This window comes from Leptonychotes weddellii, chromosome 9 (assembly GCF_054177405.1).
Source record: "Leptonychotes weddellii isolate Sample4059 chromosome 9, ASM5417740v2, whole genome shotgun sequence".
NCBI classification, from domain to species: domain Eukaryota; kingdom Metazoa; phylum Chordata; class Mammalia; order Carnivora; family Phocidae; genus Leptonychotes; species Leptonychotes weddellii.
Genome location: NC_138377.1, coordinates 54,033,375 through 54,058,343, shown reverse-complemented (window position 1 = coordinate 54,058,343; position 24,969 = coordinate 54,033,375). Strand labels below are relative to the sequence as shown.

General features: G+C 38.5%; 2 protein-coding genes across 3 annotated transcripts in view; one reads left to right on the top strand and one right to left on the bottom strand.

The window, feature by feature from the left end:
* The window catches only part of PAX9 (paired box 9), a 14,840-nt gene extending 6,829 nt beyond the window's left edge, over positions 1-8,011 (top strand). The window contains exon 4 of the mRNA XM_031036255.2: positions 7,047-8,011. Coding sequence (XP_030892115.1) covers positions 7,047-7,301 — 255 coding nt within the window. The 3' untranslated portion in view covers positions 7,302-8,011. The remainder of the gene's footprint in view (positions 1-7,046) is intronic.
* A 3,447-nt stretch (positions 8,012-11,458) lies between these two features.
* SLC25A21 (solute carrier family 25 member 21) overlaps positions 11,459-24,969 on the bottom strand; it is a 480,905-nt gene continuing 467,394 nt past the window's right edge. The window contains exons 8-10 of one of the 2 annotated variants that reach the window (XM_081830600.1): positions 16,209-16,390; positions 15,224-15,276; positions 11,459-11,820 (exon numbers count right to left, since the gene is read on the bottom strand). In XM_081830600.1, the coding sequence (XP_081686726.1) occupies positions 11,759-11,820; positions 15,224-15,276; positions 16,209-16,390 (297 nt within the window). In that variant the 3' untranslated portion in view covers positions 11,459-11,758. Of the gene's footprint in view, positions 11,821-13,570; positions 13,675-15,223; positions 15,277-16,208; positions 16,391-24,969 lie in introns of those variants that run through there. The other variant, XM_081830599.1, reaches the window with a different exon arrangement.

The window sequence follows — 24,969 nt, the reverse complement described above, 5'->3', positions numbered from 1 at the left end:
ATGTAAAATTTCAAAACTTGAAAAGTTTCTAAGCACAATTAAATCAGTGGTTACTCTATTATAATTATCAGAATTGTGCTTAATGATGAAGGTGTGCTGAGTAGGCGCAGAAATTGAGGCTGTGTCATTTTGTGAGCAGTTGTGGAATTTAGACATTGATTTCCTTGAGTGTAAAATTCTATACTAATACTTGCTCATAAACAAAAAAGCAATGGTAAGGTGTGTTGTATGTATATGTGCATTTCTCTTACCAATATTCAAAGGGCAGCTTTATTTTTAAAAGTTATTTTTCAAAATGTTATCAGCATAAGTACACTTTTACAACAAAAATGTAAACTTAAGAAACATTTCTCCTCTATTTGTATTATGAACAAAATTTGAAAGCTTTTGACAAATTCTCAAAAATTATGCACATAATACTTTCAGGGCACTTATAATTTTTATTAAATAGTGCAATATTATCTGATCCCAGTTTCAATTTAGTATATAGAGGAGGAAATTGAGAATTCAGAATCCTAGGAATTAGAGCATAATCTTTTCCCAGAAGACACCTGTAAAATTACCAAAGGGACTGAATTGACAACTGATTGTAGGTACGTGATTACCATAATCTAGAGTTTCTATTTTCAGTTTAAACTGCAAAAAAAAAAAAAAAAAGAAAAGAAAAAGAAAGATGCCTGATCGCTAGTAATTAGAACCTTATGGACATTTCAGCTGTATACACACCTATCTTTTGTTTTTTAAAATACTAATATAGAATATTCAAACTTGTCTTACTGATTAATATTACATTGAAGTCAATATTTTATATTACCATTCAGAAGTACTTATTATCTACCCTTTGGGATAGAAGAAGAAGAATATTTATTTGTTTGGCTTTTTTCACCTGCATTTAATATTGGGCCAGAAATCCTTAATCTCATCTAATTCTGAATGGCAACCATGTTCTCTTGTTCTTAATGCTAGTTCTCTTCTGTTGAAAACAAAATCTCTACTGAATGCAATTGCATGGCAAAGAAAAGGGGGGGGGATTGGAATATATCTACCCTTTTACATGGTACTTAGTGAATTAATGCTTCATTTAATTTAAAAAGTCTATAAATAGTTGTATAGTTCTTGAAACATTTTCTACAATTGGGCATACTTTCTCAGAAAAAATATATTGCATATCTGGTACTCTAACTGAAATAATCTGAATGTTAGATTTACAAGCTTTGAGTATCTCCAGTTTTGGGTAGTGTATGTTAACTCAGACAGCAAGTTTAATACAATGTTAGCTACAGATTGAAATGCAGAGATGGGGAATAGTCTATACAAACTTGAACTTAAGAAAAAGTTTAGTTTTAGAGTTAAACGAGTTGTGAAAATGGTTGGATTCGGAGGCAAATTAGTCTGGAATTCTTACGGAACATTCATTTGTGTATTGTATTTGAAATAAAGATAGTATTTCAGAATCATGAATATAATTTTCTAGTGCATTATTTTAAACACTGGTTGTCCTTGCAGACATACTGTTTTCATGAAAATATAAATGAAGTTGCACTGGATTTTTCATCATATGAAATAAAGTTAATTTTTGTCTTAAATAATTTATAATTTTATAGAGAATCCAACTGTTGGCAAATGCCAATAGAGAGACTTGAAATTCATGATGTTATCTATTATGAAAAACATTCCTTGACCTGGGTTGCTTTTAACTATTTGTGTCTTAAAACAAGATTAATGATTATGTAGTAGTAAAATGTGTCATATAAAATACAAAAAAAAGTAATTGGAAATTTTTTCAAGGCTACCTTAATTTCAATATTTTGGAAACATAAAACTTAGGAAGAAAATTTAAATAGCAGCTTTCCATTACCTAAAGACATTTAGATCTGCAGTGTGATAACTCAGTATAAATAAGATCTTTTTGGATGAATGTTGAAACCATACTGTACAGCCGTCATTTCACTTTCTGAGATTTGTTTCACTAGGTCATTGCATAATGAACTGGGAAGGGTAGAACAACAGTCAAACAAAAAAGATTACACCGAAAAAAAAGGGAGAAAATCTTGTTTATTCTCCAATCTGAAACTTTCTTGCTAATGATATGGAGGCTAAATTCTAGGTGAAGCACATCTCAATTTGTGGCTAAATCTACTTTACGATAAAGCCAAAGTAAACTCATTTTATCATAAGGGGAGGACCAGGTAGAACTGATGAGCGGATGAAAGATTGTGGGTATAGGACTTGGCAGTGCTATCTGCATTTTCTTCAAGAGAGAAAATGTTGAGTAGACAATGCCCTGAATGTGAAGACTACTGGTCTATAACTTGTAATTTCCAGACAGTTGTCATACCAGTTTTTTTTTTTTTTTCTTGTGGTCAGAAGTGTTTGGATATTAATGCATTTCCATTTTCGGGGGGCGGGGTGGTGAATAAATAGAACAAGCATAGATCAAATAGTGAAGGGCTACGTTAGAACTTTTTATTTACTTTTTTCAACAGCTTTACTCATGTTGCTTACTTAAAGTGTAACACCAGTTCTGTGATAAAGAGTGTCTAGTTTTCCTGATGTTGTTTTGTTTTTTTTTAAAGCAAGAGTATCGCATCTTCTGCTTTCAAAAGGCTGCACTAACTTAGGTATACAAATGATTATGAAACACCTATGACGTGTCCAGTTTTATGAGGATGTTGGAATGATTAAGGCAAGCTCCTGTCCTCAAACTGTTTGTAGTCTAGCTCTCGGCTAATACAGCTTCTCAATGTACTAATTTAAAAACATATTTTTAAAAAGTGACAAATCTATATTTCTAACATTTTAGAACAAGTAAAATGAAAACTCATGCTTTCATTCAAGCCTTAACTGGACATTGTATTTTATGTGTTTTTTTCTAGACTATTTCCTTTAATGACAGTGAGATAAAATCTGTCTTTTTCTAAAAACATTCAACAAAGCAAGTAACTTACTCTTTTTAGGGTATGCAGTTTGGTATATTTTACTTTGAATTCGTAAATCTCATTCTCAAAATTATGTAGAAGAGAGTTTGCTTCAGGGAGGATCCTTGTATAGTTCTCTGCGGGGAGAGGATTCTCATGGCTTTTATGGAAGATCCACATAAAAAAAGGGGTTGATGGATTGAGGTCTTATTTATGGAATCTTTAGGTAAAGTCATTTTCAAAAATGAGATTTCCATTACATGCCCATTGCTGGGGTTTCATTTGGAAAATTTGTTTACTCTTCTCTGGGGATTCCGTATGTTGGTTGATTTATAAATCATATTTACAATCCAATTAAATAGAGTAATTTAGCATGTTTGCTCCCACTATATTTATGGTGTACATTTGGTAGTCTCTACTTAGCCTAACTAGCTTTTCAGATTAATTACATGCCCTTCACTGAAAACATTAAACAGATTTGGGAAGTTTAAGTCATGTACTCTTTTACTGGAAAGAATAAACAAACATCAATGCTACCTGTAGTTGTTTTCCTTTGTGGTGGAAAATTTTACTATTCAGTGATTGCTTCATAAATAACAATTACTTTATCCAGTAGAGATTTATATCTTTTACCGATGTCATGTTTCAAAATTAATAGAAAATCGATAGGTTTATTGAGTCATTAGAATGAATGGGTAGTGAAGGTGGCAGGTACATTTTAAAGCATGTTTTTCATCTCATCTTTCTTATGCTGCTTTTTCTAAATTTCTAAATCTGACCTTTAAAAGTAAAAAGGAAAATTAAGACAAAACTTTTTAGCCCCAAATCTGGGTCATAATTTAACCTGAGGGAAAGCTAAGAGTTATTTTTATACTGTTTGAAGATTTCTGTGGGTTTTTTTTTTTTTTCTTTTAAGCAAAGGCTTTTGCCTCCTCGGCAAAATGAGATCAGACCTCCTTAAGCTTCCCCTCTTACTCATCCTTTCTGCAATACAGAGGGACTGCATCACTAAAATGACTCTAAATATGTTGTGGATTTTAGAGAACTTTGAAAACTTAATACTAATAGTAATACTAACATAAAAGCAAATTTGGTGCCTTAAGTATGAGCAATTGGACAAATATGGAAAAAATTAGTAGTGTTTATTTTATGCTCGACAAACAAATGTAGTCACAGAATAAGTAAGGCACCTGAAGGTAACACAGGCCTAAATCCAGGGTTCTACCTCCCCCTGAATCCCAGGAGCATTATGTAAGATGAGAGTCCAATCCAGCCCAGTTTCTCAGTGGGGGAATGTTTCAGGGCCAAAAGAAGTGGGTCCACATAAGGGGACTGTAGACATTGCAACAGAACAGCCAAATAAAGGGGGCACATCAAGGAGCAATTGTTCCAAGGGCAAAGGTGTAAGGGGAGGAAGGGGAAGATGACGAAGCAAGTGTTTCAGAGGAAACGGTAATTGCGGATGATAGAAGAAATGCTAAGAAAAAAGAATGGGCAGGAAAAATTCAGCTGTCATGAAAATTAGAATTCATCAACACATTTTTTTGGCTAACTAGAGCATTGTTTCTGTCATGTATAATATTAAATAGTTTAACCTTATGTACTTATAAAGTGTTGAGCAAAGGTTTTCACTATTTCAAAAATAATTTTAACCTTAACATTCTTATTTTATGATTCTTGGTGACATTGGTGTCAACAGTATAAAATATTAATTAATCTAGAATGGAAGAGGCCAATACAGATGCAAATACGTTTCTATAAGTGGACTAGAATAATTCCTTTTTAAACTCATTTCTTATGGGTTATTGGGAAAATCGTCCACAAACATGATTGGAACTATAGTCTCTATGCAATGCTAGATTTCTTCTGCAATTTGATAGCTATCTTACTCATCTTCTGAGAGCCTTAGAGTGTGTCTCCTTTGAGCCATTCTCTGATGAGCCATCCTCAGAAAGGGAGAAAAGATTTTTTTTTTTTAGAAGTTAAACAGAATGAGGATCTAACAATGAGAATGGGGTTCTAGAAGGAGAATCTTTTACAAGATGTTATCTCAAAAGAAGCTCTAGTTTGATATTAAATTGTGTCTGTCTTTTAATTGTCCTGGAAAAAGCAGGAAAAGATCTGCTACAGAGGATCCCGTGTCAGACAGGGGTCATAACTTCTTCTAACACATGACCATTGACTTGCCAATTGGCCCAGGGTAAATGGCTCAATTCCTTAATCTACATTCTTGCGTATAAGAAGAGGCTAAGAGGGGCGCCTGGGTGGCTCAGTCGGTTAAGCGGCTACCTTCGGCTCAGGTCATGATCCCAGGGTCGCCGGGATCGAGCCCCGCATCGGGCTCCCTGCTCGGCGGGGAGCCTGCCTCTCCCTCTCCCTCTGCCTGCCTCTCTGCCTACCTGTTCTCTCTATCTCTCTGTCAAATAAATAAATAAAAATCTTTAAAAAAAAAAAAAAGAAGAGGCTAAGATTTCATTTATATTTTAAAGTGATGTGCAATGATTTCTTTGTTAAAAAATAGTGCACCATCCTATACATTTTAATTTCAATTGAACATTGCATTGTAATCATTCCATATTATCTTATCATTATTATAAACCCAGTAGTTTATAATGAGTTACAATTCATCAGTCTTCATTATTCCATAAAATATGTTGGATATTTCTTGGTGCCTGGGACATAGGACATACTCAAAAAGCCTTAGTGTCCTTTCCCTTTCCTCTGACAACCAGAACAGGGGGTATGTGTTCTTACAGACCGAGTACATAAGGATAATCCCTCTACTTTTATTCTTATTTCGTCAGAAATCCATGAGCAGTGTTAAGTCATACCCATGTGTTTATTCTACTCTCTGTATTACCCTAAACTGACAAAATCATTTTTGAGAGCCCATCATTGCATACTCATAGATGTGGAAGTGAAAATAATAACCAAATGAATTAAATTGGAAAATAATTTCTGTGTGGCAGTCGAATTGGGAAAAGTATCTAATTAACAGACGTCTGCTTTTCTTCTAAGGATTGAATCAGTTTTACTACTAGTAATTCTAGTATTTACATTACACTCTCACTAGGAAATATGTTGATATGTTAATTCACATCACATCAGGGAAAAGATTTACTCTTTATTTCTAAATAATGTAGAAATTGAGGGGAAAAAAATAAGTTACTTGGAGGAGGATGCCAAGGTTTCATGCCAGAATCAGGATTAGAAATCAGGGTGTTTTTGTTGTTGTTGATAGTAACAGAACTGACAATAATTCATGGGATGCCAAGAGAGTGCTGGTTTCTGGGCAGAATCGCTTGCCAGGGCTGCTGCATTTTGTTTGCAAACTAAGATTTTACATTTCAATTCATTTCAAGAGATTTATCCATGTAGCTTTTAAAAATTCCTATCACAGGACCCCAAAACTTTGCAAACTGATTTTCCAATTTTAAAACCACACATACCCAGTTCTTTTCTATTCCAAGAGACAGTTTCCTTTTTGATAAAACAGCTCTGGGAAAAAATACCCCCAATCTTCATGTAAAAACTCTTACAACTGCCTGATTTTGCATGTCCTTTGTCCAACAGGCATTTTCAACCTGACATTTTAAAATATGGCCCATGTTTTATTTAACAAAGGTCGTGTTCATTTTGAGTTTCTAAAGTGACAGCCTACACTCTGTGCCCTTCTTTACTGGAAATGAAAGCTACACCAACCAGGCCCTTCACCAATGCTTCAACAAAAGAGCCTAACAAAACCAAAGTACAGGGAAGGTTGACAAAGGCATTCGGATAGCTGAACAGCTTCTGAGAGTATTTAATCACCATTAATTCTTTCCTCACCCTCTATTTCCTTCCTATAATTCCAAATAGCAAAGCAAATACTGTGAATTTTCTGGTTGTAGCCTCCTCAAAACGTCTGTGGAAGGAATAATGTCTTGTCTTTTGGCATTATGTTTAAGTAGCAAGCCTGGGGATGCGTGTAGAATGTAAGGTTCAAATAAAAAAAAAAATCAGGAAGTAGAGTCAGAATATTGCTGCTACTACTCCTCAGAACTTACATTCTGCCACTTTCTGAAAACCGGTGAAATGTCAACTCCTACAATGTGATTACCTTCACCTCTTCTCTTTTCCTACTCTCAGGCACCAAATGGTCTACCCGCTGTCAGCAGTTTTGTGTCTGCGTCCAGCATGGCTCCTTACCCCAGCCCGGCCCAGGTGTCGCCTTACATGACCTACAGCGCCGCTCCTTCCAGTTATGTGGCTGGACACGGGTGGCAACATGCCAGTGGCACCCCACTCTCCCCCCACAACTGTGACATTCCCGCATCGCTGGCGTTCAAGGGAATGCAGGCAGCCAGAGAAGGTAGTCACTCTGTCACGGCTTCTGCACTCTGATGGGAAATTCTGTCCGCGCGGCAGCTTCACCCCGTCTCCCCTCAGCACACCCTCCCCCTCTTCCCTGGTCTCGGATCCCACCCCTCCCGCCCTCTCGCCCCCAAAGCTGGCTTTACGGACTCACATCCTTTGTGCTGATGACACTTAAATATTTCTTGCCATAACTTCTCTCTTACAGAAAACCTGACATGACTTTAGGATTTGAAAACAAAAGCAATCTTAAGGATTGAATGAGACATTTGTGTTGCCCACACACTGTTTTAACGTAGCAAAGAAACCTGCACCCCTCAAAGGGCTTAAGGAACTTTTAACACTAGTCTTTGGTAAAACCACATGTGTATATTTATTCTAAATCAACCTGAACTTTTGAAACGTGCAATTGTTGAGATTTTGCAAAATCAATAAAGGAAAATACATATAGAAAAAAAGTTATGCTACACCCTCTAATCAAATAAGGTGACCAAATAAGCTTTAATTCATCACTAGGAAACTAATCAATAATTGACTTGTTTGAGTGATGCTTTGTTTATTCTTAAGAGATGACCTATTTTGTTGGAAAATATAATGTGTGACACAAGCAATATCTGAATTTAGCTCCTCCTGGTGTTTTGACTTGGTTCCAAATACAATAATGTTTATATTTTCTATTAGTTTGTAAATACGGACTCTGGATGGTGCATTTGTGTTTTCATTCCATGGGACATGCCCCCTCCCTCCCACCCCCATCTATTTTTTTCTTTCTTTTTGCAAAGGTGACTTTCTGGCAACGTCTTTGTCTCTGTTTGGTGGTGGGCTGCTCGGGCTCCTGGACCTGGACTTGCCCCAAATTTTGTGTGTGCAGTGAAGGCTTCAACACCTTATGAAGGACCTTTTCTTTCTACAGCAGAGGACTCAAAAACAGATTAAACAAGCCAGTCTCCCATTTTGTATCCTAATCAAACAACACACATGCCAAGCATATAAAGACATGAGGGTGGAAAATATCTGAACAAGAAGGCTTTAAAGGAAGTCACTTAGAAACTTAAGTTTAATGTGAAATGCTTTGCAAAGACACTTAAAATGAACTTTATATTAAGAAAACCACTGTGAAACTAAATTGTACTGTTATTGTTGGCTTACCTGTGTCTTCAGCAATCTCAGCCCCAAATTATGTTGTAATTTAAAGAAAATGGAAAATTCTGCTCTAATGAATGTAAAAACGGCTTGCTGTGAAGTTTACATTGTTGTACAGAAGCATGTTTCACATGTAGGTAAACTGGTGGTGGTATTAGAAATACAAATGCTATTTAATTTTTTTTTAATTCCCTTTATTCATTTCTGGAGTTACAGGACATAGTTTAGCTGATGAGTCTTTCTAGACCAATGGGGTTTTCACTTTAATGTTAATAGCAGCGCTGTGGGGTATACGTGTGTGTGTGTGAGCATGTGCTATGTGTTGTATTTTAAAACAACTGCTTTTCTTGGGCAAAATTCTACAGTTTTTCTCTTCTATTTAGAAAGTTCTTCCTGCTTGGCAATATGTAGGCTTGAAACTACATTTTAAAAACATTGGTACAATTCATCTATTGGAAAATTAATATATTGTGGGGTTTTTTTTTTTTTGGTATTAATTCTGTGCAATAACTAAAAGGGCACATCACTAGATGTGGATGTTAAAGATGCATTCGTGAGGTGATCCTGCTTTCTTCCTATCTGTGCTGTGCACAGTCTACACAGCAATCCAGTTCCGTCACATCGGTTTCATGGCTTCACTTAAAACTCAGATGGCTAGACGAGCAAGGCTTTCAGATCACTAGCGTATAAACAGTAAGCAGATTTCTGACACGTAAGTTATATTCGAGGAATTGCTTGTTTCAAGCAACAGGTATCTTAAAGAGAGAGCTTTGAACTGCATTTATTTCTAAAGCAACCAAAATTCAGTGCTACAAACAGAGGATTATAACTTCAGGAGAAGAATAAGCAGAAGGAGCAGATGAACTCTCAGGGCCATAGTCTTCCTTTGATCTTATAAAACTCCTATTGACATCTGGAGTTCCCAGTCTGGTGAGAAAATAGACTATAAACTGAATGGAACAAAGATACCAGTCCAATATTTTGGTGGAGACTTTAAAACCATAACCATACAGGGACTCTCCTGCCGTCCAGAAAAGCTGACATAAGGTATAGAATTATCCCTTATCAGATAGTTTTTAGATGGCTACTAAGAGTCTTTAAGAAAAAAAATACCAATCATTTGTACGGAAACACAATGAAATATTATCTTTATCTAAATTAAGAAATCTCTTGTTAATGCTATTTATAATTTTTTTCTGGCTCTTGTATTTTTAAAAATCTAATGTTAATGATATCAAGATTTTTTTTTCTTCTCTTTTTCCCCCAGGTCTTGTCTTAGCAACAGTGAATTCACATGGCGTAACTTAAGAAAGACAACAGAAAGCTAAAATACAGTTTGCTATTCAAAGCAAAATATGATTTAAAGCTACTTTTAAAAATAAGAGAAGGAAAATGGGATGGGGTACGGGATTGGGATTGTTTGATTTTTAAACGTTATTATTATTGGCTAATGTTGACATATTTCCTTTGTTTCTTAGGGGGTAAAAGTGTTGTTTTTAAACTGGCAAATGCACTCTTCAGAGATCCTTTTCCATCCCATTCACAGGGAGAGGTTAAAGGTTCAATTTCATGGCCTCTATGTGGGCATTTCTCTCCCTCACAGGATGCAAGAGCATTACCTGCAAGGATAGAATGCAGTTGTACAACAGACACATTCTTCTTTCTCTTGGGTTTTTTTTTCTTCTACTTTTAATGACCTTCTTATGAAATATTGGGCTGAAATATAAATTAAAAAACACGTTGGAAAGGATGTACAACCGAAGGCTGTGTATGTATATACAGTATGTTAAAAAGCCTTTATTTTTATACTTCAAATGCTCTAAATTAATAAAAAGTAATAATTATCATGTTATCTTTTATTTTTTCTTTTCAAAATGCTTTAGTGACCTAGTCTCTTGGTGCAAATAGCCCTCAGTAGTAGTTAAGAACAGGTGTCATCTAGAACGGGCAGATATTTTTGTTGACTTTAGCTACTGAAGTAGCATCATTTCAGGATGCAAATATAAAATCAAGTTTGGTGATATCAGTGCCAAGGAGATATTTCTTAGAGTGCATGTTAGTACAGGAATTTTTGGAAATGCTAAGAATGTACTTCTATTTTGAAACATTTTCCCCTTCATACTACATATTTTAACACTACGGATAGTTGACTTCACACCTGAAGCTGTCACTTAAAACTAATAACCTGGAAATGTAGTTTTACTCTAAACATTCTTTTTAAGAATGGCAGAGGTAAGAGTTCTGAACAAAGATATCTGGATGTGGGCGCCTGGGTGGCTCAGTTGGTTAAGCGACTGCCTTCGGCTCAGGTCATGATCTTGGAGTCCCGGGATCGAGTCCCACATCGGGCTCCCTGCTCAGCAGGGAGTCTGCTTCTCCCTCTGACCCTCCTCCCTCTCATGCTAATGAGAGACCAATGAGAGACTGGTTGTCTCTCATTCTCTCTCTCGCAAATAAATAAAAAATCTTATTAAAAAAAAAAAAGATATCTGGATGCAAATACAGACAGCACAAATGGGCCCAAGGAGTGGTTCCAATTTGTGTTTTAACATGAAAATATTTCAGCAACAAAAATTGTTTTCAAAGGGAATTATGTGAAGGAAATTTCATGTGTTCTATTTGCCATAAAAAACTTCACGTATCAGGATTTAAAAATATGACCTGCTTTAAACAACAGTGCAAAATATAAAGTAGCTTTGGGAAAATATAGCTGTGATAATGTATTATTACTCAAAGAACACCACCAGATTTAAATTTTAACATAAAATTCAACATTTTAAAAATGCCATTTTAGTGTACTTTTCCTTGTGCCTTTTAAATATTATTTATGGGAGAATTTAATTCCTTATAAAAACTGTTCAAATTTTGGCTTAATTTTTTTATTACTCTAAGCATTTCTTGACCTCGTGGGAAAAAATAATTATCGATACAATGAATTTTCTTCACGAAGCAGTGTAAGAGGAATACAGATCACAAAATTTATATAGCTTTTATTTTTTATTTTTATTTATTTTTATTTTTTTTATTTTTTATTTTTTATTTATATAGCTTTTATGAAATATATCTGATTTCTATGCTATTTTCTGTGTTCGATTTATATACCTCATTACTTCAAACTATTTTTCTTTGCACAGATTTATGGATATAGATAAAACTACAGTCTCAAATTGTGTAGAGATAATTTTTGAAGTATCAAAATAGGTTTTGTTCTTGAATAAACTGTTTCCCCTTAATAATTGTACGTAATTGTATAATTATAATTTATAATCATATCAGCTGAGCTGCTAGTCTCTCCTCATGGTGTTGTAGAGCAAACATCCATGATCTCAATATCTCCTAGGCAATCACCAGTTCTCCTGAAGCCAGGAATAGGTGTATTCATAAACCAGCAGCATCACTGCACCACCTAGAAAAGAAAAGAGCTGGTTTTTATCTCAAATCCTGCAAAATAGTTTCATTTTCCCCCACTGGGTTTCTGAATCTGCGAAGTCCCATGCAGCCTATCAGGCAGGGGCTGTGTAGACTCATCAGTCCCTGGGCTCTAATACATCGATATAAAGCTATTGTGGAAAATTCTCAGAGCAAAATCAAGACCATCTTGAGTCTCCAAATACATTTTTTCCCCATGAGTTTCTGTAACTTTCATCATTTCTCATCAGATTCTTTTTCAGGCACTTTTAATTTTTAAAAGTAAATAAATATAGACACATTTAGTCATGTAAGGGCATGTGGCGTTCCTGCAAACAGAAACCATTCATATTTTTCATATGTAGGCAAAGGATTTATCTTTTTCAGTCCATAATTAGCACTGTCCTAGTTGCATTCAAGAAAGAAAGCTTATCTAAGAGGGTGCTTGATAGATGAATCTGATTTTCTCTAATAGCCTTCAAACTGGATTGCAATGTGAAAAATAGCTTCAGAATATTTAAGATATGTGTATTACAAAATATAGCTAGCTTTCAACCTCCTTTTGCTTTTATTCCTTTTATTTGCCTCAGATATGAGTGGATTGCACTTGAAAATTTGGTGGTGGGGTTTGGGTATCACAGACCAGTATTTGTCTTGAAAGGTCAACACGAGTATGATACAGAAAAACAAACACCAAGGTTGCAGAATACCTAGAAATCTGGAGAGGCCTCTGCATGTGTGTTCTACCTGATGCAATAAAATGGCACATATCCCATGCTCTTTAATGTAAGCTATCTATCCTCTCATGTCTGTGTGAAAAATATTACAAAATCAAAATGTGGACAAATATCCTGAGCACAACCTCAAGAAAACTTGGCTGCATGAACAGAAGATTGACTTCTGACGAAAAGAAATATAACTTGATTTTGATCTTCGTTATTTTGTACACACTGCCATGTGTGTGTTTGTGTGTTTTAATCTACAGACCACACATGTTTGTGTAACCTTATACCAAAGATAATTATCTGCCTGTAATTTTCATTTTTAACCCATGAAGATACTCTATTAGACCCCTCTGCTGCCATAACCCTCTTGGCACTCTGGCAAACAAAAAAAGACCCACTGACAGAGGGTTATTAATACCTATGTAATTGCAGTGTTTACTTTTATTAACTATTCTCAGCGTAAGACAAGAACATGCAGAATTGGTTTAGTTTTCAGCCTGGTGATATTTGGAGTTTAAACCACAGACTTCAAGAGCCTCCTTTCACGGTAGGTGACTGGTTGTGAGCAAGACAGAGCTGCCGAGGCTGTTATAAAATGAAGATGGGATGGATGCTTCCTACAATGAAGGATGAAAATCCCAGATTTACCCTTTCTTTTTTTTTTTTAAAGATTTTATTTATTTATTTGAGAGAGAGAGAATGAGAGAGAGCACATAAGAGGGGGGAGGGTCAGAGGGAGAAGCAGACTCCCTGCCGAGCAGGGAGCCCGATGCGGGACTCGATCCAGGGACTCGATCCAGGGACTCCAGGATCATGACCTGAGCCGAAGGCAGTCGCTTAACCAACTGAGCCACCCAGGCGCCCCAGATTTACCCTTTCTTTCACTTTTTTACTCTCTCTTTAAAAAAAAAAAAAAAAAATCTTATCCTTAAGTCAAATGTCGTGCTTTTCTGTCCACCTTTCTTTCCTTTAAAGCTGCTGGGACTTGCATGTTTGCAGGACTTACATGTGAGTGGAGGCCAGGTCCCTGAAGCAGATTTCCAGTCATTCACAGTTTTGTTTAGCCTGGACAGTCCACTCACAACAACGCTTTTCATTGTATTTACCACCACAGCAACTCAGGACGCCTCATGCAAAAACATTTAAAAAGCCAACCAAACATTTGCAAGCCTCTAACAAAACTTGGGGTCAGATTATTTAAGAGTTTTGGATTAGGGCGCCTGGGTGGCTCAGTTGGTTAAGCGACTGCCTTCGGCTCAGGTCATGATCCTGGAGTCCCTGGATCGAGTCCCGCATCGGGCTCCCTGCTCGGCAGGGAGTCTGCTTCTCCCTCTCCCGCTCCCCCCTCTTGTGCTCTCTCTCTCTCTCTCTCTCAAATAAAAAAAAAAAAAAAAAAAAAGAGTTTTGGATTAAGGTTCCAGTCAATTACTGTTTTAGGTAAACTCTCCCTGATCACCACTTTTTTCAGGCCCATCCCCTCCTGAGAAAGCTGGGTTAGGGTCATTCCTATGATTTTCTCTAATACTAGGTCTACCATCGGGGTTTTACTGTGTGGTGAAGGGAAAACACCACAAAGTCGCAGAGAGAGTTGCACAAAATCACCAATATTCTTTGTCATTGCCTTTGTTCTTACACACGGGCCAATGACTAGCAGGAGGCAAGTCTCCATCTCCAACGTGAAGCAAATCCATGCTTAAATGCCTGGGAAGGTTGGGAGAGGTGGACCAAGAATTGCAGAAGTGTTTTCTAAACACATGAGAGGGTGAGCTGTCCTCTACCTCAGGATGGTAGAAGTGCTGGCGCGCTGAGCTGAGGTTCGAGGACGGTGACTGTGCCCGTGTGCGAGCGTGGCAGGGCAGGAGGACCGTGGTGGTAAAAGGGAGGAAGGGAAGGGGCGAGGGGCGAGGGGCGAGGGGCAGGGGAAGCTTCGGGAGAGGACACGGGGACACCAAAGTAGGTGAGCCTGGCTATACTGAGACACAGGGTTGCTTCTAATCCAAGACTGCTTGCCGAGGCGGTTGGGTCTGCAGCAGTTATGCTCTTATCTATTTACACAGAGGCAGCTGACTCTCCCTGTGGGAAGAGCAGCCGGTTTTCTGTGGGCTGGCGTCCGCAGGTAAGGCCCTGAGCCAGGAGCCTCCACCATCATGCTGACAGACGCCAGGAAGGTGAGCGCCAGCCTGCGCCGCCGCCACTCCCTGGGTGCTACACTCACCACAGCCCCCCCGGGGGACCGTGAGGACAAGAGGTTCTTGCGCTTCGTGGAGGCAAGTTACCCTTCTTTTTTGTTTTTGAAATGAAGTTGAGGCAGGAACAAGAATGAACTGGGGGGGGCACCAGGAGAGTTTTATGGGCTCAGTGAAAATCCTCCCCCACAGCCTCCTTGCTCACTCAAACTCCCAATGGGCTGGGGAGCCTTTCCTATTGACTTAAGCTGGGCTTTGGCTTCAACCAGCCGCCAGCAAAGTCTTAAACAGTACCTTATAAACAAAGGTGGAAAACATTTCTAACAGATGTCTTCAGTGTCTTGCATACTCATAGACAACTTTATATCCTCACGGTTTCCATCTTTGACAGTGTGATCAACATATCATGTTGCTGATCGACACAGATATGAAAAAAAGAGACAGCAGAACAACAAAGAAGGAAGGATAGAAGTAATAAAGACATCATTACCTGGTCCAAGCCTCATAACCTTGGGAAGCAGGCCTTTGTACAAAGCTAAAATCCTATAATAGGAAGGGAAAGAGCAACATTTTTAATTCTTAATTCTGAAACTAATTCTGAATTCTGAAAATAGAATGGACCAGCTTTACTGAGATGTTGACCCAGCATCTACAAGAAAATTTATTTGAAATCACACATATCCCAAACCAGGCAATATCTGGCTATATATTTTCTGCCGCAAACTGGACAAAGGGAAAGAGTTAATGAATTCTTTATTGCCCAAGCTATGCTGATCATGTCCAACCAGAAATATGACTTTCCTCAGCGAGATGGTTTTGCTATGAACACAGGTCTTACTTTCAAGACAGCTATGTATATGGACAAAATGACTTTTGTAATTGAATTTAAAAGACCACAAACTCGGTCTTCACAAAAGGAAAGATGACATAGTGTAGGTCGAAATAATAAAATATTACTTGTTTACTTGAGAATAAGATCTGAGTGAGGCGGGATGAAGAGACAGATGTAACACTTAAAAAAAAAGACTAGCAGAAAAAAACATGTGCTTCAGATATTTGAAAGAAAGCTACTTTCACAGAACTCTCATGTTTAATTCTCCCAGGGGGCTAAAATGAGGTGACATTTTGATTAGATTTACAGTTAGAAGACAATCATTCTCCTGCCCACATGTTAACAGGGTGTATTATAGCATATTATGCAAACTGACAAGAAAAAGGTTCATCTGAGGATTCTAAGATAAACATGCAGCAGGTTGTATGATGGTGGCCCAAGGTTCTGGATGGTGTAAGAACACGTTGCCAACATTTCATCATTGTGTTATCTCACAAAGTTTGTCATTATTCTCTAGAGCTTTTCACACACACACACACACACCCCCAATTTAGGAGGGCTTAATGGCTCTCAGCAAAATGGAAGTACGATATACTTTTAACAGTACTTGAGTCCTGCACATTTATTAAAATAAGAATGTTACCCTTCTTCCTGGTAGACTGTTGCCATTGTTTTAAAACAGGTTCTGTACTTGATCTCTCCAGGAACTGGTTGAGGCCCTTGAATCCTACTTTTGGCAACATCAAAAGGGATGTTAATGACTGAGGCTATTGTGCCTGAGAGAAGACCAATCCCAAATTTTCTCAAAAACTCCAAGGTTGGATCCTAAAAGAAAAGAAGAATAAAGTAACAGAAAGGGAAGCGGAAGCCCCTAAATTGGCTAAACACTATAAAGCAATATGTATTTAAGCAGAGCATTGCACTCCCCGGCACCCTCCTGTTATTCCAGCGGAACACATTAGGATTTCCTAGGCTGGAACTTGTTTTCTTGACAATCCCATTGGCTATGTTTTTACACATGGTCTAAATTGCTGAAGTACACATTTCCTCACACAGGATTTATAAACACAGTTCATAAAGAAAGACTGGTATGGCATATGGGGATGATTTGTATAATTGGGCTTCACAATGTACTTAGTATTACTGTATCAAAACAGGAGAAATCCAAGCACACTATTAGCTAATTGGCCAGAATATTTTACAAATGACAGCAACTTCCACCATGAAGCCTACTAAAATGCTCATTTGTGTGTGGACCCCCAAATGTTAAATTAAATCAAGGCTACTCTTGGTCTGCTGCTATTCCCCTCCAGGTTTTTTGCATTTATTTTCCCGTGTAGCTGATCCACTGTACTGAGAAGTGCTAGCTTCCTGTTATTAACAAACCAACTTGGGGAGTTTGCAAACCAGCCTGTGACATTCTGTGCATTATAAACAGTAGTAAGTTACTGGACTAATTGGCTGAAGAATTTACAACCTATTGTTCCTGAATCTTATTCTTCCTACATGGCAAAGGAAGAAAAGGAGAGAGAGAGAGACAGAGGCACAGAGAAAGAGGCAGTGTGGGGGGGGGGTGTGTATAGGGGAGGTGGAGGGGGAAGAGAGAGAGAGAGAAATATTTCTTTTTTCCATTTGAATTTAGGTCCTTCACTTTGGTCTGATTTGATTTTCCACCCCTCCCTGCTCTGCTTTCTGACATCAAAGTATTTAATTAGGTCTGATGTGGGAGTCACTTTCCTTCAGCCTATTTTTGTGCCCAGTGAGCTCACATTATGCTGTGTTATAATGAATTTGCTGGGAAGTTCTCATTATGTTTTCAGCCTCAGTTCTTGCCCTGAAGAGAGGTCATCCCACAAACCATAAGTTGCTGATGGAGACCACCCACCCCTCTCCCATCCCTCCCCTGCCCTTTCTTTTGGTCAATATTTCAGGAGGATCTTCACACGGGAACAATACAGGGTGGTGCCATGATACCATTTTACCCAGCAGGAGAACCTAAGTGGGGAGACATACTTGATTAAAATAAAAATAAAAAATTTAAGAAATCATGTCTGAGCACTGCATGCTTCTAGCTTCTATGGAAGAAGAAAACTTCTGGAAGCTCTGAAATTTTCAACTGAACCAAGAGCCAGATACCATCACAGAAACTCCTATGTGGCTAAATATAAAAAGTGAAGGGTTCGGTAATAATTCTTGGATCTGGGCCATACAGGTGCCGGGTAGGTTTAAAGGGATTTAAAAACCAACAGGGTGTTTCAACAGGAAAAACAATGCAGTGATTGCAGTATGAGTGAGGTGTGTTTAAATAATTCCCCCGTCCCCCCATTTTTTCCCTCTTTTACAAGGAGAGAAAAATGCCTTTATGTTACCCTTCTCCATTATGGCCCAGAAGCAGAACCGGAGCTCAGGAGGATGGCGGGTTCAGAACTGGCTCTGGTTTGTCTGACCTTGCATGAGTCACCAAATCACACAGAGCCCAGTGTCCAGAAGGGATCCGTGTAACCAGCCTTACCTTTGTACTGCATTATTTTTCTGAGAAATAAAAACAAAAATAGCAGTGAAAGTACTATGAATGTTGTATAAGCCTGGCAGAAAATGGCTAGTATTATTATGTAGCCTGTCTTCTAAAGTCTCAAAGCATCCTGTAATAAGATTCTCTTATGGGATCCCTGTGACACAGCCAAACCCTCCTTTTTGAATTGAGGACAAGGGTGAAAATGATGACTTGTATGTACATTGTCCTCTTGGGTCGTTCAGGGGAACCCATCAAGCATGCAGCCTCTCCCATCTCCTGGTGTGGTCACTGAGGCCTAGAGTTGGAGGAGGGGTTCCCTCCTGAGACATTCGATGAAGGTCACTGTGCTTGAGACACTGCTGGATACTAAAGCTCAAGGTCTTCAGCTCATCACAGTCTTCATCAGCACAAGTATGTACTGAGCCAGGGTCTCTATACACCTCCCAGACTAATAGTAAGGTCCCATAGCGGTTCCCCAAACCAGATGTGCATCACATTCACCTGAGAGCTTTACAAAGAATGGATGCCTGGGCCCCACCTCAGGTTTCCAGATCAAAATCCCATGGGAAAGGGCCTGAAAGTTATTTGAAAAGATCTGCAGGACTTCTGAAGCTGCCGGGCTGAGGACCCATGTCCAGGCATCAGTGATTCAGATGGTCAGTTGCTACCCTTCTGGGAATTCTAGGAAGGACAAAAGTCTTCTTGGGACAGCCAGGAAGTATTCCTCACCCTCTAGTCCCTGGGCCCCCAGCCAGTTTCTTCCTTGGAGCCCATGGTCTGCTCTATGCAGCAACCCCGCCTGGGGTTGGGTGTGCCCTCTCAGCTTGCCTCTGTTGTTTTTTTTTTTTTGCTACGTGTCATCAACCATTCTCAAAATGCAGCGTCTCACATACGTCTGCCCCACGTGCCCTCCTGGCTACTCCCACTGCTCTGGCTTTAGTTCAGGTTCCCAACACCTTACCAGGTCATGTTTGCTTTTTGCTCTCTATTGTCTTTTCACAGCGACACCAGCTCTCTTTTTGGAAAAACAGACCTGCCTGAGGTATCAGACCCTCAATCCTTCCCCGCTGCATGATGAGTAAAGCCAAAGCTCCTCACTTGGCCTTTGGTTTCCTTCCCACACGTGTTTCCAACTTCTCTCTCTGGCCTCAAGTTCGATACCTCCACCCCACCCCTATATTATAGTCACACTTGTTAAAACATAATTATGCAAATTTAAACCAAGCACTTTTCTAAGTCTTTTCTTCAAACTACTTCCACAGCCTATAAAGTCCTTCTCCATTATAGTCACCTAACACAGTCCCACTCCTCCCTTAGGGGCCAGCTAAAAATCCCCCCTTGCCCAGGAGACTTCAATGGATCCCTGTTAAAATTAATTTCTCCCTCCTGTACTTTTGAACCTCTGTATGAACCACAATCATTGCCCTTGCCAAGGCTCACTTTGTGTTTGGTATATTTTCACATACATCTATTTTCCCTGCTGGATTGTGAGTTGGCATAGCATAGGAACACGTGTTACTCCTCTTCGTGTCATCTATTACACAGTGTACACAGTAGGTGCTAAATAAATGCCTGCTGATTGGTCTATCAATGTATTTATTTACTTTTGTAGAAACAGTGAGAATCAGGCTTTACCCTTAATCACTATTTCTCAAGACTCAGCATCTTTTAGCCTAGAAACAAACCCCTATTAGAACCTTACATTTCTATCTTTCTGCCAGGAGGCATTAACATGGGGACATGACAAGACATTGGACATTTGCAAAGTGGAGTATTTCAGGGCAAGTAAATTGAGACTCTCAGGTCACAGAGCCAGGCCTGGGCTTGCTAGATCCCATTGCTCAGTGACTCACAGAGAGAACCATGATATGGCAACCTGTGACCAGATTTTAGCAGAAGAATGTGATGGGAGTAGAGTAAGGTCTTGAACTATTACACTTAGGGCTCTTCTTTCTTATACTTCCTGATCTTTCCTTAGTAGGGAGAGGCAGCCACTTGCCTGAAGAATGAGAGTTTATTGTAACAAGACTATGAAGAGAGAAAAAAAGGTATTATTTAGTGTTTCTGGTTATCAAATTATGCCTTTTCATGTATTATATCAGCTAATCCTCACAAACTTTGATGCAAGAATATTATTATTATTCTTGTTTTAAAAATGAGTTAACTGAAAGGTTAAGTATAAGAAGGGACTTTTTGTTACATCCACGTGAACCCAAGACTGCCTTAGGGCATAGTTTTTCTACTGATATTCCTTGGTGTCAGTGGGTGGGCTGGTGGAAGAGGTGTCCCGGCACCTCCTGAAGTTGTAAGCAATGTTTCTGTGTATGTGTATATGGGCTTTTCTGTAGAGAGTGTCTATAGGTTTGATCAGGCTCATAAAAGCTTAAAAACAACTTCACAAAACTATTTCCCCTACCAATAAATTTACAAACAAGAGGGGAGTTCAGGGTTGAAAACACTGGGGCTGAAAAAAAAGTCCTAATTTTTACGGGGGTTATCAGGCAATTCAACTTCATGAAAAGATTTCTGCACACATTCCTGCCCTGGCATTGGGTTCTCATACCTCAACCATGTCTATGAACTCAGTGGTTCTCAAAGTGTGGTGCTGGAACCACCATCATCAGTACCATGTGGGAACTTATTAGAAATACAAATTGGGGTTCTATCCCAGGCCTACTGATGGAGATGGAGCCCAGCAATCTGCTTAAACAGTCCTCCAAATTTAGTCTGATGGATACTAAAGTCTGAGAACCCCTGGTTAACAGGAAGATTATGGTTCATCTCTTTGTATCCTTGGGTTGGTTAAGCGGCACTGGGATGCTCTGGATATGCTGGGAGGGATTTTAAAGCTTTCTTTGGGGGCGCCTGGGTGGCTCAGTCGTTAAGCGTCTGCCTTCGGCTCAGGTCATGGTCCCAGGGTCCTGGGATCAAGCCCCGCGTCGGGCTCCCTGCTTGGTGGGAAGCCTGCTTCTCCCTCTCCCACTCCCCCTGCTTGTGTTCCCTCTCTCACTGTGCCTCTCTCTGTCAAATAAATAAAAATAAAAAATAAAAAAGAAATCTTTAATAAAGCTTTCTTTGGTGGAAACAGGGCTTTGTCTCTTTAAGGCTGCAGAACTAAAAGTGATGTTGTTAACTCTTATCAGCCTCTCCTACCCCTAGCCCAGTCCAGAGCAAGAATGCACACTTGTGAGGTTTTGGGTATGAGTGATACCTGTCACCTAATCTGAATGGGTCATTCTGTACCAGCCATCAGTGAATCACTCCAGCATTTCTGTCAATAATGATAACAACACATCACAATGAAATTAATAGCAAAAGTAAATAGAAACAAAATAATATATATTTTATAATATTTATATTATTTTTCATAATTTTCATTATGAGAAATAATGATACTATTAATAATACTTATTGCCAGACACCATCTTACATGCAAAAATATATACAGAACATGTATATTATATAAGAACCCTATGGATTAGGTATGTAACACCATTTTACAGATAAGGACACATGACTGAGAAAGTTAAGTCAGTTAAGTCCAGGATCACACTGCTTATAAGAGGTGGAGCCTGGACTTGAACTCAGGTTCTTCTGATTTGCAACTATATGCTCATAACCATTATATGATATTGTTTCTATCCATCATTCATTTTTTGTTTATTCATTCAACAAACATTTATTGGATGTCTATATATGCCTAGTCCTACACTGGGTGCTAGAGTTGAATGTGGAGGTAAATGATCCAGAGAGGGATTGGGGCGGGTGTATTATTAAGTATCACGGTACAATGTGATAAGTAATGAAGTGGGGGTGTGAACAAAGTGCAAGGGAAACATGCAGTAGGGAGAAAGAAGTTACTCCTGGGCTTTCACTATCAAAGTCCTGTGATATAGTACCTAGCTTCTCTGCCTCTTAAAAACTTAGTCACTTCCTGATCTATGTGTCCAATACCCCAATTTCTTTAGGGAGGCCCAAAAAACTGGTATCTTTCTTGCCAGTCTTGGAGTTCTGACAGGTCCAGTGCAATCTAGCTACCTGGGGAAGAAATGAGGTGTCATAGCCCTCTTGTTGCTCAGCAGAGAGGGAGCAGACAAAAATGGCAGCTGCCTGCTTCTCCCTGAGGAAACTACATACTATTAAACAACCAACTGAGGGGCACCTGTGTAGCTCAGTTGATTAAGCATCTGCCTTTGGCTCGGGCCATGATCTCAGGGTCCTGGGATCGAGCCCTGTGTTGTTGGGCTCCCTGCTCAGTGGGAAGTCTGCTTCTTCCTCTCCCTCTGCCCCTCCTCCTGCTTGTGCTCTCTCTCTCTCTCTCTCTCAAATAAATAAAATCTTTAAAAAAAGAAAAGAAATAAACAACTAACTGGTCAAAAGGAAATTAGAAAATACCTTCAGACAAATATAAATGAAAAGACAATATAGATTAAATGAAAATACAAAACCTATGGGAGGCAGTAAAAGAAGTATTCAGAGGTAATTTTATAGTGAAAAACACCTACATTAAAAAATATCTCAAATAAACAACCTAATTTTACAGCTTGAGGAGCTAGAAAAAAAGAAGAAAAGTCAGTCCAAAATTAGCAGAAGGAAGGTAATAATAAAGATTAAAGCAGGGATAAATAGAGACTAGAAAAATTTTTAAAAAAATCAATGACATTGAGTTCATTTTTTTGAAAAGATAAAAATGACAAACCCTTAGCAGGACTAAGATAAAAAGAGAGGACTCAAATACAACAGAAATGAAAGAAGAGACATTACAATTGACATCACAGAACTAAAAAGGAATGAGACTACTAAGAATAATTATATGTCAACAAACTGGACAACCTAGAAAAAACGGATTAGTTCCTAGAAACATACAACCTACCAAGACTAAATCATGAAGAAATAGAAAGTTTGAATAAACTTATAACTAGTATGGAGATTTAATCAGCAATCAAGAACCTCACAACAAAGGAAAGCCCAGGACCAGATGGTTTCACATTGTTGCTATCAAATACATAAAGAATTAAAGAAGACACAAACAAATACAGACATCCCATGTTCATGGATTGAAATAATTAGTATTGTTAAAATTTCCATAATACCCAAAGCGATCTACAGATTCAATGCAATCCTTATAAAAATCCAATGGCATTCTTCATAGAAATAGAAAAAAATTCTACAATTCGTATGAAATCACAGAAGACTACAAATAGTCAAATCAATCCTAAGAAAGAAGAATAAAGCTGGAGGAATCACACTTCCTAATTCAAAGTATATCACAAAGCTATAGTAATAAAAACAGTATGGGGCAGGCATAAAGACAGACATAGACCAGTGGGACATAACAGTGAGTCCAGAAATAAATCCAAGCATATATGGCTGACTAATATTCAACAAGGGTGCCAAGCCAATCGGGAAAGAATAGTCTTTTTTTTTAAATATTTTATTTATTTATTTGTGTGAGAGAGAATGAGAGAGAGCACATGAGAGGGGGGAGGGTCAGAGGGAGAAGCAGACTCCCCGCCGAGCAGGGAGCCCAATGTGGGACTCGATCCAGGGACTCCGGGATCATGACCTGAGCCGAAGGCAGTCGCTTAACCAACTGAGCCACCCAGGCGCCCTGGGAAAGAATAGTCTTTGATGGTGCTGGAGAAACTGAAAATCCACAGGCAGAGGAATGAAATTGAACCCATATATTATACCATACACAAAAATAAATTCAAAATGGATCAAAGACTTAAATTTGAGACCTGAAACCACAAAACTCCTAGAAGAAAACATATGAGAAAAGCTTCATGACATTGGTATTAGCAATGACTTGATACCAAAAGCACAGGCAACAAAACCAAAAATAGACAAATAGGATTATGTCAAACTAAAAAGCTTATAGAGGAAGCTTCTAGAGGGAGCCCAACAACACAGGGCAAAGGAAACAAAAGAGTAAAAAAGCAACCTATGGGATGGGAGAAAATATTTGGAAACCATGTATCTGATAAGGAGTTCATATATAAAATATATAAGGAACTCCTACAACTCAATACCAAGAAAACTAATAACCTGATTAAAAAATGGGCAGGGGCACCTGGGTGGCTCAGTCAGTTAAGCGTCTGACTCTTGATTTGGCTCAGGTCATGATCTCAGGATTGTGGGATAGAGCTCTGAGTCGGGTTCTGTGCTAGGCATGGAGCCTGCTTAAGATTCTCTCTCTCCTTCTCCTCTGTACCTCCCCCCACCACCCCCTGCACACACACACTCTCTCTCAAAAATAAAATAAAATAAAATAAATTTAAAAAAAGAATGGGCAAAGGACTTGAATAGACATTCTTCCAAAGAAGACATACAAATGGCCAATAGGTATGCGAAGAAATGCTCAATGTCACTAATTATCTGGGAAATGTAGATCAAAACCACAATGAGACATCACTTCATATCTGTCAGAATGGCTATTATCAAAAAATAAAAGGCAGCAAGTGTTGGCAAGGATGGGGAGAAATTGGAATCCTCATACACTGTTGGTGGAGGTTCGAAATGGTGTAGCCTTTATGGAAAACACTATAGAGTTCTTCCAAAATTAAAAATACAACTATGATATGTCCTAGCAATCTAGCTTTTGGATATTTATCCAACGGAACTGAAATCAGGATGTCAAAGAGATATCACTGTTATGTTCATGGCAGCACTATTCACAATAACCAAGATTTGGAAACAACCTAAATGTCATTGACAGAAGAAGAGATAAAGCAAACGTGGCCTATGCATACAATGAAATACTCTTCGCCTTTACAAAGGACACTTTGCAGTATGTGACAACATGGATGAAAGTTGAGGACGCTATGTTAAGTGAAATGAGCCAGTCACAGAAAGACAAATACTTCATGATTTCACTTATATGAGGTAC